This window comes from Canis aureus, chromosome 8 (genome assembly GCF_053574225.1).
Source record: "Canis aureus isolate CA01 chromosome 8, VMU_Caureus_v.1.0, whole genome shotgun sequence".
Lineage (NCBI taxonomy): Eukaryota > Metazoa > Chordata > Mammalia > Carnivora > Canidae > Canis > Canis aureus.
The window spans coordinates 49,724,111-49,742,093 of NC_135618.1; the positions used below are offsets into that span (position 1 = coordinate 49,724,111).

Genomic DNA, 17,983 nt, shown 5'->3' on the forward strand with positions numbered 1-17,983 from the left:
AAGTCCTACAGTGCATGAGGCAGCTCCCCAACCCCCACAAAACTATCTGGTCCCAAATGACAATGACACCACTAGCGGGAAGCCCTGATGTGAAGCAAGACTCCTCACTGTGGTAGGAGAGGCCTCATCCCATGTCATGAGGCGGGACCCCTCAGGATGATGATCCTGGCCAAGACGAGGGATGGGCCAGACCCCTAGGGCCCACCCAGTTAGACCCCTCTTGTGAGTTGCGGGGCAAGGGGCCTGTTAAATACGGGCCTTCTCAATGGAACCCAGAGACCCGGGCACCGTGGCTCTGCCACTGAGCAGGGGCCGCACTCACCGTGATGCTCGTGTCCTTTTTGCCCTTGTGGGAGGAGGCCACCACGGCCAGGTACTGGATGACTTTCTTGGTGTTTTCTGTTTTCCCGGCTCCAGACTCCCCTCTGAAAGACACGGGAACAGTGAGCCCCTGGAAATAACCCTACCCTCGTTCTACAGCTTGGGGCCGTTCGCCAGGTCGGGCAGGTGAGGCTCCCACAGGAGGGGAGGTGACTCGCCCATGGTCAGGCCGCTGGCACACAGCTGCGTCGCACCAAAAACACTAGCCACCACCTCAGTGTACTCCTCCCGAGAGGATGCAGGAGAGGACTCGGAGGAACAGAGTCAAAGAGGAAAACAGAGTTTGCCCTACCAAGGTCCAAACTTAGGTTTATTTGCAATCATCGATTTTTTGTTTAAAATACTTAATTATCTTTAGAGCATTTTCTAGGTTTACACTGGGCAGAATGTACACTCAGTTCTCATATCCCCCGTCCCTTCCTGTATGGCCTCCCCTACTACCAACACCCCTGAGGAGACGGGTACATTGTTCTAATCAATGAACAGACCTATCATCACCCAAAGTCCAGCATTGACACTAGGTGTCACTTTTGGCACCAGACGTTCTATGGGTTTGGACACACGTGTGATGATGCGAGTCCATCACTATAGTGCCACACGGAATCGTTTCTCTGCAAATCATCTACTTTTAAGACATCACTAGCTTTGTTTACAGATAGAAAGATCAGGGCACCTGGGTGGCTCAGCAGTTGAGCATCTGCCTTTGGCTCAGGACGTGATTCCGGGGTCCCGGGATCCAGTCCCACATCGGGCTCCCCACAAGGAGCCTGCTTCTCCCTCTGCCTGTGTCTCTGCCTCTCTCTCTGTGTCTCTCATGAATAAATAAATAAAATTAAAAAATAAAAAGATCAGGCAAAGGGCAGCCTTCCAGGAAGGAAATAGATACCTCTCAGAGTGCCAGACCCAAAGGCAAAAGTTTTAGAAGCTTCCCTTACAGATTATCCTACCAGCCATTGGGCAGATATAAGTCCCTTCATCCTCTGCAGAAGCCCACTCTGTTTGTAAGGTGGTTAGCTAACGATCTGAGTCAAGAATCAAAGGATAAACCTGGCTGAGGCAATTTAGGCTAAAGTGTAAATGACTGATATGTTTAGCTGACATTAGCTGTCTTTTCAAAAGAGCACTCCCAGAATATGGCAGGGTTTTTTTTGTTTGTTTTTTTTTAAAAATCAAATGGCCTCCTTGAACCACCTGCCTCTCTTGGCCACAAAGATCATCATGGTGGGATTGTGTCACCCGAGGGCTCCAAATACCAACTCTGTTTTGTTTTGTTTTTTTTAAGATTTTACGTATTTATTAAGGAGAGACACACAGACAGAGGCAGAGACATAGGCAGAGGGAGAAGCAGGCTCCCTGCAGGAATCCTGAAGTGGGACTTGATCCTGGGACTCCGGGATCACACCCTGAGCCAAAGGTAGGCGCTCAACCGCTGAGCCACCCAGGCATCCCCAGATACGGACTCTGACTTCCACTCTTCCAGATAAGTTGGAAGGACAGGGCCTCCGCCAAAACCCTTCTCATCCTCCCTTCTCATCCTCCTCTCCCAGTTTTCCTCTTTTGTTTGCCTTTATTTGCCTAGACGCTCACATTTTCTGAGCTCACTGAATATACTGAAACACAAGAGATACTTTTTTTTTTTTTAAGTCTGGAAAAGAATGTGTCTATGGCGAGGTCAGCTCAGGGCTCTCCACGCTGAACCAGTGCCACAGCACTAGTGCGGTCCTTGTTCTTTTTCCTAATTAGGAAAGAAAGAAATTAATTTGCCCTGCCAAGCACCCGTTAACAACTTTGCTCATGGCTAAAAAAGAAAGAAAGAAAGAAACACGCGCCCTGAATTTCTGAACCTAGTGCTGTGGGCCCCAATGTCCGGACATCAAGTGTCTGATCTCCAGGAATGCTGGCCTTAGTCCGGCCCTCTCCCTCTTTCTAATGGTTTTATCCCAGTGGCCAGATCCTTTCATGTGGTCTCAGAGGCACTTTGTGAGTGGGGGACCGTAGAGTCATTACCCCTATTTCTTGAGGAAGAAGCAGAATCCAAATCAAAAAAAGAATTTTTTTTGTAATTTTTAAAAAGGATTTTATTTATTTGTTCATAAGAGACACAGGGAGAGAGAGAGAGGCAGAGACACAGGCAGAGGGAGAAGCAGGCTCCATGCAGGGAGCCCGATGCGGGACTCGATCCCAGGTCTCCAGGATCAGGCCCTGGGCTGAAGGCGGCGCTAAACTGTTGAGCCACCCAGGCTGCCCTTTTTTTGTAATTTTAAGGAGAGAACTGACTTTTCAAGGGGAGTAGAGACCTCATGCTAATTGTTTCACATGCATTATCTCCTTTACCTTCCCCCTTCCCCGATCCTAAAGGTAGGACGTACCACTTCTGGGTTATTATAGAAGAGGAACTCTGGCCCAGAGTAGGTAAGCACCTTGCCCTAGGTCACACAGCAAGGCAAGGGACAGTCAGAACTGAAAGTCAGGTCTCTGATTCCAATGCAATCAGGACTCTTTCTACTGTGTCTCACCCAGTCATTCTACAACTCAGGCCCACTCCTCCAGGAACTTGCTTTCTAAGGCCAGAGGAACCAATGAACCAAGCCATTCAGTCATTCACACCTTAGTATGAATTACTTCAATCAGGCTGACATTGGAATGCTTGACAGACGTCACCCCGACTGAAGGGGTAGGTTCTGACCAGAGCAAGAGGAAGGAGAGAAAATATGAGCATGGGAAGCCACCTTTATAGGTGGTCCTGTGGCTATTCAGATCCAAGACAGTACACACTGTGTCCAGATCCCCAGATCCTCCCCTTTCCCACAATAATCTCATTTTCCAATCTCATTTTCAGCCTCTTCCACCTCATCCCTTCTACAACAAAGATATTGTCATGACCATGACCACGGCCCTGGCCCTTGACCTAAGGAGGGAGGGGAAGTGGGACATATACTCTGGGAATCTGCTTCTCCCCATGTGGGCTGCTTGGCTCAACAGTTTCCAAGTTTTATTGATAAAAATAAATTGTCCTGGGAGGTTGTGCCAAAGAAAACTCCAGAGCTCCAGGCCCACGGGTGTCTGAAGATTGATGTGCTCAGGACTGCTTTAGAAACATTAATGTCTTTGCTTTTCTGATCCCTGAACTCCTGGGGTGAAGATGCCTTCCTGATCGGAGCGCCCAAGACCTCTGTCCTGTTTTGTAGGGAACTTGGTGCCCAGTTCCTTGCTCGTGACCATATAAGGCCTCCTGGCCTCGTAATCCTCCCCCTGCCAAGTCCTGCCCCAGCGGCAATGGGCACTTTAACCCCAGCTAGGCTGGCTTCACGGGAGGGCCCTGTGCTTGACTTTGTGCTCTGATGTTGCCATCTTGAAATTATTATTTTTTTAATATTATCTATTTATTTGACAAAGAGCACAAGCAGGGGGAGGAGCAGAGGGAGAGAGAGAGAAGCAACTCCCCACCGAGCAGGGAGCCCCACGTGGGACTCAATCCCCGGACCCTGGGATCATGACCTGAGCCAAAGGAAGACGCTTAACCCACTGAGTCACCCAGGCACCCCACTATCCTGAAATTCTTAATACTCTTTGAATAAAGGGCTCTGCATTTTCATTTTGCGTGATTTTACACATCACGGTGCTGGTCCTGGGTCCCCGGGGGGCTTGAAGGTTACACATTCATTTCAGCCTGTGGTCTGCCCTTGGCAGCAGAGCCAAACTAGCTCTGGGTTTCAGAGCTGGTCCTCACGGGATTCCAGCCCCTGTAGCCGGCGAGGTCCTCTAGCAAGTGTGCTGTCCAACTCCTACACATCCTGCAAAGCCCAGACAAGCATTACCTCTGTTCTGAATACCACCTTTAGGCAGAAGCAATGCCTCCTCCCACTATGGCATGAATCAGCAGAATAGCCCGATAGGCTCCAAGGCGAGAGTTCAAATCTGAGTCTGAGTTCAAATCCCTGCTCTGCCAGTTACCCGTGTGACCTTGGGCAAGTCATTTAACTATTCCCATGCCTTGGTTCCCTTACCTATAAAATAGGTATAATTTTTTTTAATGATTTTATTTACTTGATAGAGAGCACATGCAAGGGGAGCAGCAGAGGGAGAGGGAGAAGCAGGCTCCCCACTGAGCAGGGAGCCCAACGCGGGGCTCCATCCCAGGACCTCGGGATCGTGACCTGAGCCAAAGGCAGATACTTAACCAACTGAGCCACCCAGGGACCCCTAAAACAGGTATAATTAAAGCACTCACATGATTGTTATAAGGATTAAATAAGTGAATATGTATAAGATGTTTAGAACAATGCCAGATACAGAAAAATGTGAGCTATTATTACTTATAACCATTTCTTCCTCATGCTTATATTAATACTTCCATATTAATGCTTATATAATGTTTCTATTCTGTTTATTATCTTCAGCATTCATACTATTATTAAAACATGAATCCTGTCCTATTTTTCCACTGTATAAGCCAGGAGACTGCAAACCATTCCGGTAAAGAGCTGGATAGTAAATACTTAGGCTTCCGGGGTCATGCATTCTCTGTCCCAAATACTCAGCTCTGCTATTGTAGTGGGAAAACCAACAAGCACGGCTATGTGCCAATAAAACTTTATTTATAAAAAATAGAGAAGGGGCACATTTGGCCCAATGGTCTGAGTTTGCCGACCCTTGGCTGTGGTCTCCTAATGCTTTCCTGTCCATTTTAGATTAAAATTCAAAATCCTCCCCAGAGCCCAGAAGACCCCACCTTACCTCCCTCTGACCTCCTGCCCCACCACCCCCTTGTCTCTTAATCCAGCCCCTTGTGACATACAGGTTATTCCTCGAACACACAGCTCCCTCTCCACCCAGGGCTCCTCCACGCCTCACCTAGGCCTCCCATCTGGTCACACTGTATGAACATGACATGCTAGACCAGACAGGACTCAGCTCTAAACGCTACATTCCCTCACCTTCCAGATTCATGACTGCTTAATCACTTGGAGCAAAGTGTGACTCCTGGCTGGGCTTACCTGGACCCCTGATTTTTCTAAAAGCTCAGACCCTGCTATCAACACGTTGGTCCTCAAGCCACTTGGGTGGATTTTAACAATGGCCAAAATGAAATTTAATAAGGACAGCTAAGCTGATGACGGTTCAGGGGGTGACTGGACACATTTGCAAATAAAAGTTGAAGGGCTGGGGGTTTCCTCTGCACCAGCAGCCAGTTGCCTACTCACTGGGTGCTGGCCGTGTACAGGGGCAGCATGCGACAGGATGGGGACGCTATCCCACTGTCACTGAGCTCACGTTCCAGGAGACGGAGACAGACACTAGCCAAGGAAATGAATAAGTATTCAAGGTCATCCGAGGGTTTGTTGTTGCTATATCAGAGTGGCATGATCGGGGGCTGGGGTCCGGGGGTGGCTGTCCATGGGTAGCCAGAGGGGGAGCAGAGCCCTGTGGGAAGAAGCAAGGGTGAGGAGTAGCAGGCAGGGGGAAGAGCGAGGAGCCTGGTGTGGCCGGAGGGTCAGGAGGGGGTGTCGGTAGCAAGTGATGAGGGAAGAAAGGTAGGGTCGGATCAGGGCCAATCTTCTTGGCCATGATGAAGAAGAGTTTTGTTATTATTTCAACAAGTACAGGAAATCATTTAAAGAGGAGAATGGGGCTTGAGGACCTGTGGGGGGAAATATCAAACCTGCAGGCTAGAGCATGGGTTGCAGGGAGGAGACTAAACAGTAAACACAACACAGTTACAGCAGTTGATTCGTGGGGGTGTGTGTGTAGGGGTGCTCACCAAGAGGCAGTGGCATTCTTAGGCTCTTCCACGAACTGATTCGTGAAATCCCCACAACCACCCCCCAGTGGAGCACCCATTGGGCCCATTTTACAGATGGGGAAACAGGCCTGGAGAAGTTAAGGGACTTGTTTCTGAGAGCATGCCACTGGCAGTGATGGGGCTGGATTCAAACCCCAGAGGTTGGGCTCTGGAATCCACACCCTGCTCCATCATACTACTTCGCACAACAAATATCTACGGAAGGAAGGAAAGAAGGAAGGAAGGAAGGAAGGAAGGAAGGAAGGAAGGAAGGAAGGAAGGAAGGAAGGAAGGAAGGAAGGGGGCATGGTCATGGAGGGGAGCAGGGCTGTGGGAAGCCCAGCTAGGGGGCTACTGCAACTGTCCAGGCAAGAGGTGACAGGTCCTGAATGAGGGAGAGCAGAACCAGAGGAGTGGACAGAGGTACCAAATACTTCAGAACCATGTGTCTAAAGCAGGAGTCACTAGCTGCAGGTGGCTATGAAGACAAAGTAACAATCCGGTTTCTCTGTCACATTAGCCACATTTCAAGCGCTCGGCAGCCATCAGCACAGAAAGGCCTGATGGCCAGTGCTAAGGGAAGCAGAACCTGGTGCTGGTGTGGGTGTTGGGGGTGAGGGCAGGGCGGCTGCTTCCTCTTCCTCAGGGCCTCTCCATACTCAGCACAGAGAGGTTAGGTGACCTGTGCAGGGTCACACAGCTAGGAAGCCATCTCCAAGGCACACTCTCACCTGCTCCTCTCTGTCAGATGCTGATGAGCAACGCTGTTGCTACCTGGGAGCCTGGAGAGATGTGTGGCTCCCACCTGGTGCACAGGTGCTCAAAAGGCTCCTCTGCCAACTGCTCCCTATATAATCTCGCCTAATGTGTGTTTCTGTTTAAAGACACTTTCATATATATAATTGATTTGTCAACGTTGAACTCACAGCCAACAGCTCTAAAACTCACGCCTGAAAGAAGCTCATCCAGCACACGAATTTGCTCCGAAAGGCACAGCTAGCCATCTCGTGCTTAGGAAGACGGCGCTTCAGCCCCACGCTTGGGATGCACTGTTAACGGTGAAATCATGAACAAAAAGCTACAAAAATGCAAACCATGTGGTGCTGAATCTAGCACACAGAGGGCCCCTGCTCATAGCTCGGGAGTTGAAACAGGAAAGGAGAGTTCCCTCAGCTGGGAAGGTGTGCCCTGTTGGGCTGCTCAAACTTTTCCTGGCTCGGCGTGTGTCTTCGAAGAACCCCAAAAGCACCCGGAGTCTCAGTTGGGGGTTACAAATAAATTTTAGCAAGTAGGTGAATTGGCAAATACAGAATCAAGAAATAAGAAGGATTGATTGTATATAATATATATAATATATATATATTATATATATATATCTTTTATCTATCTATATATCTATATATTTTTTATGTTGTACTTCTGTATATTTTTTAAGCCTGGAAACAATCACAGCTACAGTCCATGGAGGGTAGTTTTATAAAACACAGCATTTCTGGGCAGTCACAGAGAGGGAGGCTGGTTTTTGTAGGACCAGAAAGAACGCACTCTAAGGTCCACTGCTGAGTGGAAAAAGCAAGGGCAGACTGGCTGTGTTTTCTAAAATCCAGAGTTCTGGATCCTCCTGGGGGAGGCAAAAACCCCCAGTTAGCTCTAGGAACAGTGGGTCAGCATTCTCCCACAGTATAAGTTGTCTCGGGCACAATTGCAGCTGCCCCTCGAATGCGTGTGAGCTTTTCAGTTTGCCACAGTTCCCGCTACTCCCTAATGTCACCCCTGACCTAATCCACCCCCTTCTGTTACCTGCCAGCCTCTCCGAGGCATTTGCACTTGTAAATCCTGGTCTGGGGATACAACAAATGCAAGTAAGCAGCCAGCTGTAGATCTACTGGCCATGTCTAAAAATGCATTAAGAAAACCATGGACATATCTTGGCAGAGAACGTTTTAATAAATAAACGCCTTAAAAGTATTTAAAAAAAAAAAGAAAGTCACATTCATGGCTTATCATGAATATGATTGGCTACCTATCTGTCACCTCATAGGTTTCCCTTGCTTTCGCTTATTAGCATGGCTAAGGGCGACGCAGCACTTTCAAAAATAACTGATGAGTGACAATTATGTTCACTGAGCCTGAAATGACACTATCCGGCACTGTGCTCAGTGCTTTCCGTGAATTGACTCAGGGATGCCTCACAACCCCCTTGGGAGGTGGGTGAAGCTGCCCATTTTACAGGTAAGGAAACTGAGGCTCAGACAGGGTACATGGCTTTCTGTAGCCACGTGTCGAGCTCACCGGCTGCCCCTAAAGTGAAACTCTGGCCTGTCTTGGAGTCAAAACGGCAGTCGCTCAGGAGCCAACGTGCAGCCACATCTGGGGACAGAAATCTAGCAGGACCCACACTCAGGGGTACCTGAGATGGTTTTAAGCTGCACAAGGTCCCCAAAATAAACTGACCAGGACAGCAACAATTGGCACAGACATGATCGCTAAACCCAGCAGATACAATGTGGACCAGGTGAGGATGGTTAACATCACCAGGGACAGGTCACCTTAGTGTCATGTGGGTGTCACATGGGTCTGATGTACCCCCCCTGATATGTAGCATGAAGAAGTCACCCGGCCTCTGCATAATTCTCCCCCAAACCCATAACTGCAGTCTAGTGACCTAGAACAACATCAGACAAACCCAATTTGAGGGGTGTTCTGCTAAAGCCCCGGTTAGTCCTCAAAACCATCTGGGTCATGGAAAATAAGGAACATCTGAGAAACTGTCATAGCCAAGGAGAGCCTAGGGAGACATGATGACAAGATGCAATTCTGGATGGGCTCATGGAACAGAATACAAAAAAAAATTAAATATCTGTGTTCACATGCATTTTTACATTTCAATTTAAGTTAAAATTAGTGAACCTACAGTCTACAGTTCAATTAACTGTGCTGTCCCAACGCTGGTGTCTTCGGATGACACATGTGTTGTGGTGACGTCACATGTTACTATCAGGAGAAACTGAAACTTGGCAGGTGGGGTATGGGAACTCTATCTCGGCAATTTTTTTGGTAAATCTAAAATAATTTCAAAACTATTCTATTTTTTTAAGCGATTCCACTTAAAGAATAATATTAATTTAACAATAACATGCACATACGGCCAAAACCCTAACCACGGTGCCAGGCGAATGAGGTTGGGGAAACACAAGTTTAAAAAAAAAAAAAAAAAAAAAAAAAAAGCTCTGGAATCAGGAGCCTTAAGCCAGACACAACCTTGGCTTTTGTGATCCTACTTCTGCGATCCTACTTCCGGCCCCAAAGAAAGAAGCTGAGGGATCACAGAGGAAGTTCTGCCCATAAAGTTGGTCATCATCATATTTTTGTTTGGGGATCAAATTTAAATGACCTCAGAGCGCCACACTGGGGTCTGGTCAGGTGTTTCACTGGCTCCCTGGAGGGTCAGTGGTCATCCAAAAGGGACGTTTGTAAATAATGTGGAAACGTGATGTCGGTGGAATGTCAAATGGAAAAGAGTAAGAGAAAAAAGTATGCATATAACTGAGTTCATGTTTATGATTAAAACAGCCTATAGAAAAAAAAAAAAAGAAGAGCTACATCAAGATTCACTGGGGTGAGGGGTGGTTTGGGTGGCTCAGTCTGTTGAGCATCTGACACTTAATTTTAGCTCAGGTCATGATCTCAGGGTCCTGAGATCAAGCCCCATGTTAACCTCTGTCCTCAGCAGGGAATCTGCTTGAGATTCCCTCTCTCTCTCCCTCTGCTTCTCCCCTTACTCACATGCTCTCACTCTCTCTTAAACAAACAAACAAACAAACAAATAAATAAAATCTTTTTTAAAAATCCCCAAACCATTTACTGGGGCCAAGCTTGGCAGTGGACTGTGGGTGAAGTCTTCCTACTATTCACTTATGGGTATTTATCTGCATTAGTCTTACAGTTACAAAAAAAAATTTTAAATATGTGTCCACATGCATTTTGCACTTCAATTTAAGTGAAAATTTAAAAAATTTATTTTGTTTCTATGGTAGAATGGAAAAAAAGAGAAAAAGCAAGTAGAGAGAAGTTAATTGATTCACCTAAAGCTGAGAGTGGGCAAACTTTTTCTGTAAAGGGCTAGAGAGTAAATATTTGAGCCTCTGAGGGACACAAGTGATGTCTATTGCAAATACTCACCCCTCAGTCATAGTGACCCTAAAGCAGCCACAAGCAACACAGACATGAATGCGTGTGACTGTGTTCTGATCAAAATTTATTTATATAAACAGACCAAGGGCTGGATTTGGCCCTTGGGTCATACTTTGTTGATCTTGCCCTAAAAATTACAGAGGTCTAACTCAGGGATCCTTGGATCTGTGCAAGTAGAGGTTCTATTGCAGCCAGGATTCTGATTCCTAGGCCTGGGTTTCTCTCCTGAACACCATGGTGCCTCCCACAAGCAAGGCTCAGCAAAACTCCGGCAAAATACCACCACTACATCAGACAACCAGCCAACAATGATGCGGCACCTACTACAAGCCAGGGACCATGCTAAGTTATCCCCCTCAATACTGCCCCTTTGGTCCTCCCAACAACCCCAGGGGTGGGGTCACAATTGATATCCCCATTCTACAGATGAGAACACTGAGGTTTGCAGACTTACCCAGCCTGCACAAGGACAAACTGCCAGCATGCAGTGAGGCAGGAAAGCAGACCTAGCCCTGTGCCTCCAAGGGCCCACCTCCTAACCACAGCACTGCCCTCTTGAGGTATCTGTGTCCCCTCAATATTAGACCATGTTATCAAAAAACATCTTAAAAATCCTGTAGGCTTCTACTGGGAAGTATTTCTTCTTCCAAACTAGAGCAGAAGGGATAAGGCAAGGTGGGGTCAAGGTAGGAGGCCTGCGGGCACCTGGGTGGCTCAATGGTTCAGCATCTGTCTTTGGCCCAGGTCACAATCCTGGGGTCCTGGGATTGAGTCCCACATCGGGCTCCCCACAGGGAGCCTGCTTCTCCCTCTGCCTGTGTCTCTGCCTCTCTCTCTGTGTCTCTCATGAATAAATAAATAAAATCTTAAAAAAAAAAAAAAAAAGCCTTGTGATGACTCTGAGCCATCTGGATAACCTTGACAATCTCCGTATATTAAGGTCCACTGATTAGCAACCTTAACAGCATCTGCAATCTTCATGCCCCCAGGCCACGTGACCTGACATACAGCTTCCAGAAATTAGGATGCAGAGGTCACTGGGGGGTGGGGGTGGGGTGGGGGTGGGCATTATCCTGCCTATGACAGGAGGGATGTTCCTGAGTATAGAAGATTCCCTGAATGATTCTAAACTGAGCTCTAACGTATTTGGGTCTTTGAAGACACAATGATGCCAACCAAATATGGCACAAACGTGCTTGCTCACTGTGACCTGTTAGGGCAGTAACACAAACCAAGGTTTCTTCACTAACAGAGATGCCTTCCACCTTCACACAGCTGTTCTGCAAAGAGGCGCAACTCTGTCAATAGTTCAGGGCCGAGCATGCAGTAAGTGCTCAATAAATGCGAATTCTAGGAAAGAGGGATGGTGCAGAGCCAGACGTCGCCAGGTCCCACTGGCAGTTGGGATGTGCCTACCTTGGCACGAGGACTTCCGTTCAGCAAACGTTGAGCGTGCATCTACTCCACGCCAGATACAAGCGAGGCATCAGCAACGGTAGGCAAAGGCCTCGCCCTCAGGGACCTTTTCTCTTTAGTAGGTTGCATCTCGACCATAGAAAAACAGGAGGAAAAAAAAAAAAAACCAGAGGCTCCACTTACGTGCACAGAATGGACTGGTCCTCTCGATCTGCAAACAGAAAGAAAAAAGGTCGTGAATTAGAAGTAGCTCCAAGCTGAGGGTCTGGATATGCCTCCCCACCAGCACCCCCATCCAAAGCTTCTGCACACCTGCCCCACCAAAGGGGGTGACGGGCCAACTGGACTCATTGCCCAGAGCGGAGCCAAGAGGACAGCAGGGCTCTTTTAGATACTCCTCCCTACCCCCACGTCCTGGAGGCAGTCCCAGAAAGATGCTGGGGCCTGGCTAGTTTGGAAGGCCGTGGGCATCCCAGCGCCTCCAGCTCCGGGGGTGGGTGGGGTGGGGACCCGGGATCCCAATCTGCCAGACAGAACAGACCGGGGTCCCACTCAGCCACTTCTCAGCTCTGTGGCCTTGGGTGGATAGTCTTAACCCCTCTATGCCTCGGTTTCTGCACCTGGAATGTAGGGTAGTGGACAGTTTGGGTTTGAAAACCTAGGATTTCCTTTTTTTAAAAAAGGTTTTATTTATTTATTCATGAGAGACACAGAAAGAGAGAGGCAGAGACATAGGCAGAGGGAGAAGCAGGCTTCATGCGGGGAGCCCGATGACTTGATCCCAAGACTTGTGGGACTTGATCCCAAGACTCTAGGATCACGCCTTGAGCCAAAGGCACTTGACCACTGAGCCACCCAGGTACCCCTGGAAGTTTCTTTAAAAGTCCAACATAGGGGCGCATCTGGGTGGATCAGTCGGTTAAGTATCTGACTCTTGATTTAGGCTCAAGTCCTGATCCCAGGGTCATAAGCTCAGCTTGAGATTCCCTCTCCACCCCACTTGCCCGTGCTCTCTCTAAAGAAATAAATAAAAAGAGGTATATCGCTATACATGCACACACACACATACACGTATATATGCACACACACCCTCAAGTACCTATATACGCATTGGCTATACAGTGAAGCCACCAACTTGACACGGCCCGCAGTGGCTGGCCCTGAGGAGAGGGTTCCTGAGAATCAGAACAGGTGGGACACCTACTTTCACGCCATCTGCTTCTAACCTGTTCACGTTTGTGCTATGGGCATGCATTGCCATCCCCTCAGCTCGCCAAAAATTGGCCAATGCAAACAATACTCTTTACTGCTCTTGAGGAAACCACTATAACTCCGAAGCTTAGGACACAGAGAAGGGAAACAGCCACCACTACCCACAATGCCTCCAGTAAGTGCCCCTCCGGAGTGCTCACTGCCCCTCACACCTGTGCTGAGCTCCTTCGGTGCTACGTAACCCATTTAATCCCCATGGCAGCCCCAGAGGTGAGCCCTGGCTTCACCCCCATTTTACAGATGAGGAAAACAGAGTGCAGAAGGAAGGTAACCCGCCTCAGGTCACTGTGCACCCCCGCCCCAGGTCACTGCCCCCCCACCCCAGGAGATATGTCTGCTCTGAAACTCAGAAGGTGACCTTATTTAAAATCAGGGTGTTACAGGTATAATGAAAGATCTCCAGATGAGATGATCCGGGACTTAGGGTAGGATCTAAATCAATGACCGGAGCTCTTATTATTAAGAGAAAGGATGGTGAGATTAGAGACACAGGGAGAGGGGATCCCTGGGTGGCTCAGCAGTTTAATGCCTGCCTTTGGCCCAGGGTGTGATCCTGGAGACCCGGGATCGAGTCCCACGTCGGGCTCCCTGTGTGGAGCCTGCTTCTCCCTCTGCCTCTCTCTCTCTCTCTCTCTCTATCATGAATAAGTAAATAAAATCTTTAAAAAAAAAAAAGAGAGAGAGAGACACACAGGGAGAAGGCCGCGTGAAGGAGGAGGAGAGACGGGAGGGATGTGTCTACAAGCCGAGGAATGCCAAGGAGCCAGCCACCACCCAAAGCCAGGAGAGAGACACAACCCAGATTCTTCCTCAGAGCCTCCAGAAGGAGCCAGCCCTGCCAATGCCTTGACTTTGGGCCTCCAGAGCGGTCAGAGAAAACAAATCCCATTTCTCCGGCCACCAAGTCCATAGCAGTTTGTACAGCAGCCCTAGAAAATGAGCACAGTCTCACAGCTAGCAGGGGCAGGCTGTTTTTCCTTCCTCGGGCAACCCACACTCATGCACAGGTGGCACCTCCTGCCGAGATTAAAACAGAGGAAAAAACTTAAATGTCCCCAGTGCATTGTAGAGAGAGACTGAAGTCAGGGGCACCTCTCCTGTCCATGGGGCATCTGCAGAGGGAGGCGCCTGGCATAGGTACAACCTGGCTCCTCGTCCTGGCATCAGGGAATGTGGATGTGTGGGTCTCTAACTTCCACCCAGAAGGAGAAACCCACTCAGGAGCAGAGCAAAATAAGAAACTCATTAAAAACAGTCAGGGGGCACCTGGGTGGCTCAGTCGGTTCCGTGCCTGCCATCGGCTCAGGTCATGATCCCAGGGCCTTGGGTCCGAGCCCTGCACTGGGCTCCTTGCTCAGCGGGGAGTCTGCTTCTGCCTCTGCCTCTCACCCTACTCATTCTCTCTCTCTCTCTTTCAAATAAATAAATAAAATCTTAAAAAAAAAAAAAAAACCCAGATCACCCTGTGATCAGAACCAAGCAGAGGGGCACCCTGCCCCTGGGGGCTGGCCCAGACAACCTCCACTATTTTCAGGAATGATTTTGAGACTGACAGACAGACAGGCTCTCCTGATCCATCTGCTCCAGAGAGAGGGGGGTCAGGCTTCCCCCAGCAGCCTTGGGAAGCCTGGCCCAGAGCACAGGAAATTTATAGGGTCAGGCACTGGTCCTGGGGCCTTTCCTCACAGGAGGTCCCCAGGAGAGGCAGCAGGGGGCCATCGGGGACCTCAGGCCGGGGACATTCCCATCGGAAACACACGGCCCGCAGGCGTGGGAAGCTGACGGCGCCGGCCACGGGGCGCAGGGAGGCCTGGCGTGGGCACCGCGGGCTGACCCGCACCTTCCATCTGACCCGAGGGAGCAAGAGTCGTCTGGATGTGGGAAGCAGGGTACCCCCCGCCCCGCCCGAACTTTGCACGCTGCCGCTCCTGCCCACAGCACCCTGGCCCTGCCTGACCCATTTTCCTCCTCCTCCTTATCCCCCTGGAGGTGAAATTCGCCTAACACAAAAGTAACCAAGTCAAAGCCAACACTTGGGCAGTGTGTTGTATGTTCACAGCGTTGTGCACTGTGCATGGTGTGCCTAGGGCACATCTAGTTCCGGAACATTCTCAACTGCCCATTCACCGGTCACTCTTCATTCCCCACTCCGTTAACCCCCAATCTGCTTTCTTCTCTACAGATTTACCTATTCCAGACATTTCCCATAAATCCAATTGTACAGAATGTAGCCTTTTGTGTCTGCCTTGTTTCACTTAGCATGATGTTTGCACAATTCCTCCCTGTTATTGACATGTGTCCGAACTTCCTTCCTTTCTATGGCTTGGTAATATTCCATTACATGGATATACCATATTTTGTGTGTCCATTCGTCCAACGATGGGCATTTGGGTTGTTTCTTATCTTTCAGCTACTGTGGATAGTGCTACTCTGAACATTCAAGTACAAGTTTTTATTTGAGAATTCATTTTCAATTCTTTAGGGTATATACCCCAATCCACTATTTTTTTTAAAGATTTATTTATTTGAAAGAGAACAAGAGAAAGCAAGCATGAGCAGTGGGGGGAGGAGGGAAGGCAGAGGGAAAGGGAGAGAATCTCAAGCAGACCCCCTGCTGAGCATGGAGCTGGACACAGGGCTTGGTCTCATGACCCTGAGATCATGACCTGAGCCAAAACCAATAGACAGATGATCACCCTACTGAGCCACCCAGGTGCCCCATCCCAATCCATTCTTGAAACAGCATCTTGACAGTCACCTCCTCTATGATTTTTCTCTGACTCTATACCTCCCTAGAGCTAAATTGGAGGCCCTTCTACTGCATGTCCCCTCTGGGGCTACCATGGACAGTGGTAGAGGTCGTACACTGCGTAACTCTAGAGGGAACCATTCACATGGGTCATTATAGATTTGTACATTTATTAAGACAAGCTTCTAACAGGTGGAGGAAAAGTGCCTTGAGAAAAGAGTGCCTTTCTCTATTTTTACAAAGACACCATGTCGCTTAGTGGTGGCCCTGGCTTTGAGAGTCCAAAGGTTCCCTCCATCATAGCACTTAATCTCATTACGATCATTGTTTCACCTCAATATTTTGTAGCAGGAAAGGGTACAGATTATCTGGAAAAATAACTGGTGATTTATCCATGATAGGACAGGCAGGGTTTTTCTTTTCCAACTTTGTAAAAATTACACTACTTTACATTATTGATAATAGCTCATAAGTAGAAACAATAAAAAGAAATCCATCAGCTGCTAAGGGGATAGACAAAATGGGGTACATCCATAGAGTGGAGTATTACTCTGCCATAAAGAAGAAATAAAGCACTGACACTTGCTACAACATGAAGCCATTCTGCTCAGGGAGGGCCACATCTGGTAGCATTCATTCCACTGATAGGAAGTGTCCAAAGTAGACAAATCTAAAGAGACCAAAAGTAGGCAAGCAATCGCCTGGGAACTGTAGGTAGGACAGGGAAGTGACTACCGACGGGCACGCAATTTTTTGGCTGGGGGAGGGTGAGAGAAATATAAAATTAGATTGCGCTGATGACTGCATACACCTGTAAATTCACAAATGACCAGGAAATTGTATACTTTAGATGGATTAATCTGGGACACCTGGGTGGCTCAGTGGTTGAGCATCTGCCTTCGGCTCAGGGCGCGATCCAGGGGTCCTGGGATCGAGTCCCACATTGAGCTCCTTGCATGGGCCCTGCTTCTCCTCCCTCTGCCTCTCTCATGAATAAATAATTAATTAATTAATTAATTAATTAATTAATTAAAAAATAATAATGGATTAATTTGTGGTATATAAATCATATCATAAAACTTTTTAAAAGATGTTATTCATCTATTTGATGGAGAGAGAGAGAGTGCACAGGCAGGGGGAGGGGCAGAGGCAGAGGGAGAAGCAGGCTCCCCACTGAGCAGGGAGCCTGACTCAGAGCTCAATCCCAGGACCCTAAGATCATGACCTGAGCCCAAGGCAGATGCTTACCTGACTGAGCCACCTCGGCGCCTCCACAATAAAACTTTTTTAAAAAACGATGCTAAGCTTATACCATGTCTGAATCGAGAGCCCGGACTCCTTAAACTTCACACAGAGCTATTTGTTTTTCACAAGTTACAAAACTGCTTTCAATGCTTCTCCTCCCAGCCCTGAAATGCTGAAGGTCAAGGGCTGTGCCTGTTCTCAGGTGCCAGGAACAGTGCCTGACACATAGTAGGTACCGGGGAAATGCTTCCTCATTGGCATCTCTTCTTCTCTCAAGGCAACCGAGACAGAAGCAATGGTGAACACTTCCATCTGCGGTCACATACTCACTCAGCAAACAAGTCCTGACCCCCTACCATGTGCCAGCCCCTAGAAACGTGAAATTCATGAAGACCTCTGGAAGTCTGCTTTCGAGAGGCTTACAAGGCAGTGTGGGAGTCAGATGGGCAAAGCAATGACCAGAAGGAGTGAGCAATTCCTAGGACGGGTATTTGCTGCTGCCTGAGAGAGGGATAGTTTAAGTCTTGGCAGCTGAAGTGATACTGAGCTGCCTGGAGAAGATTGTGTAGGAATCCACGAAGCAGATGCCTCTCAAGCAGAAGGTCTGGGACACAGAGGGTCCCACAGACAGAGAGGACACAGTCCAGGAGCCGAGGTGTGCAGGGCTGGAGCTGGCATTCCAGCCTCACCCAGCCCGGAGCCCTGGGGCTCTCCTTACCTCACACTCACCCCTACACATGCCCCTCTCTCTCCTCCTTCTCCCCAGACTTGGGGTCTGGCCTTGGACATGCAAGTCTGCCGGTGAGCTTTCCGAAGAGATAAAGGATTCCGGTGGTCCCTCCCCCGAAGCGGGCCCGAAGACTCTCAGGGGACGCCCAGCTCCCCACAGACCAGCTATTTCGGCCCGATCCCAAACACAAGCTCGTGGTTTACGGCTGGGGAGC

General features: G+C 48.7%; 1 protein-coding gene across 4 annotated transcripts in view; it reads right to left on the bottom strand.

Annotated features, from left to right (window-relative positions):
* Positions 1–17,983, bottom strand: part of MYH11 (myosin heavy chain 11) — a 114,907-nt gene that overhangs the window by 60,180 nt on the left and 36,744 nt on the right. For all 4 annotated transcript variants that reach the window (XM_077906734.1, XM_077906733.1, XM_077906736.1 and 1 more), the window contains exons 4-5: positions 11,957–11,984; positions 323–425 (exon numbers count right to left, since the gene is read on the bottom strand). In XM_077906734.1, coding sequence (XP_077762860.1) covers positions 323–425; positions 11,957–11,984 — 131 coding nt within the window. The remainder of the gene's footprint in view (positions 1–322; positions 426–11,956; positions 11,985–17,983) is intronic.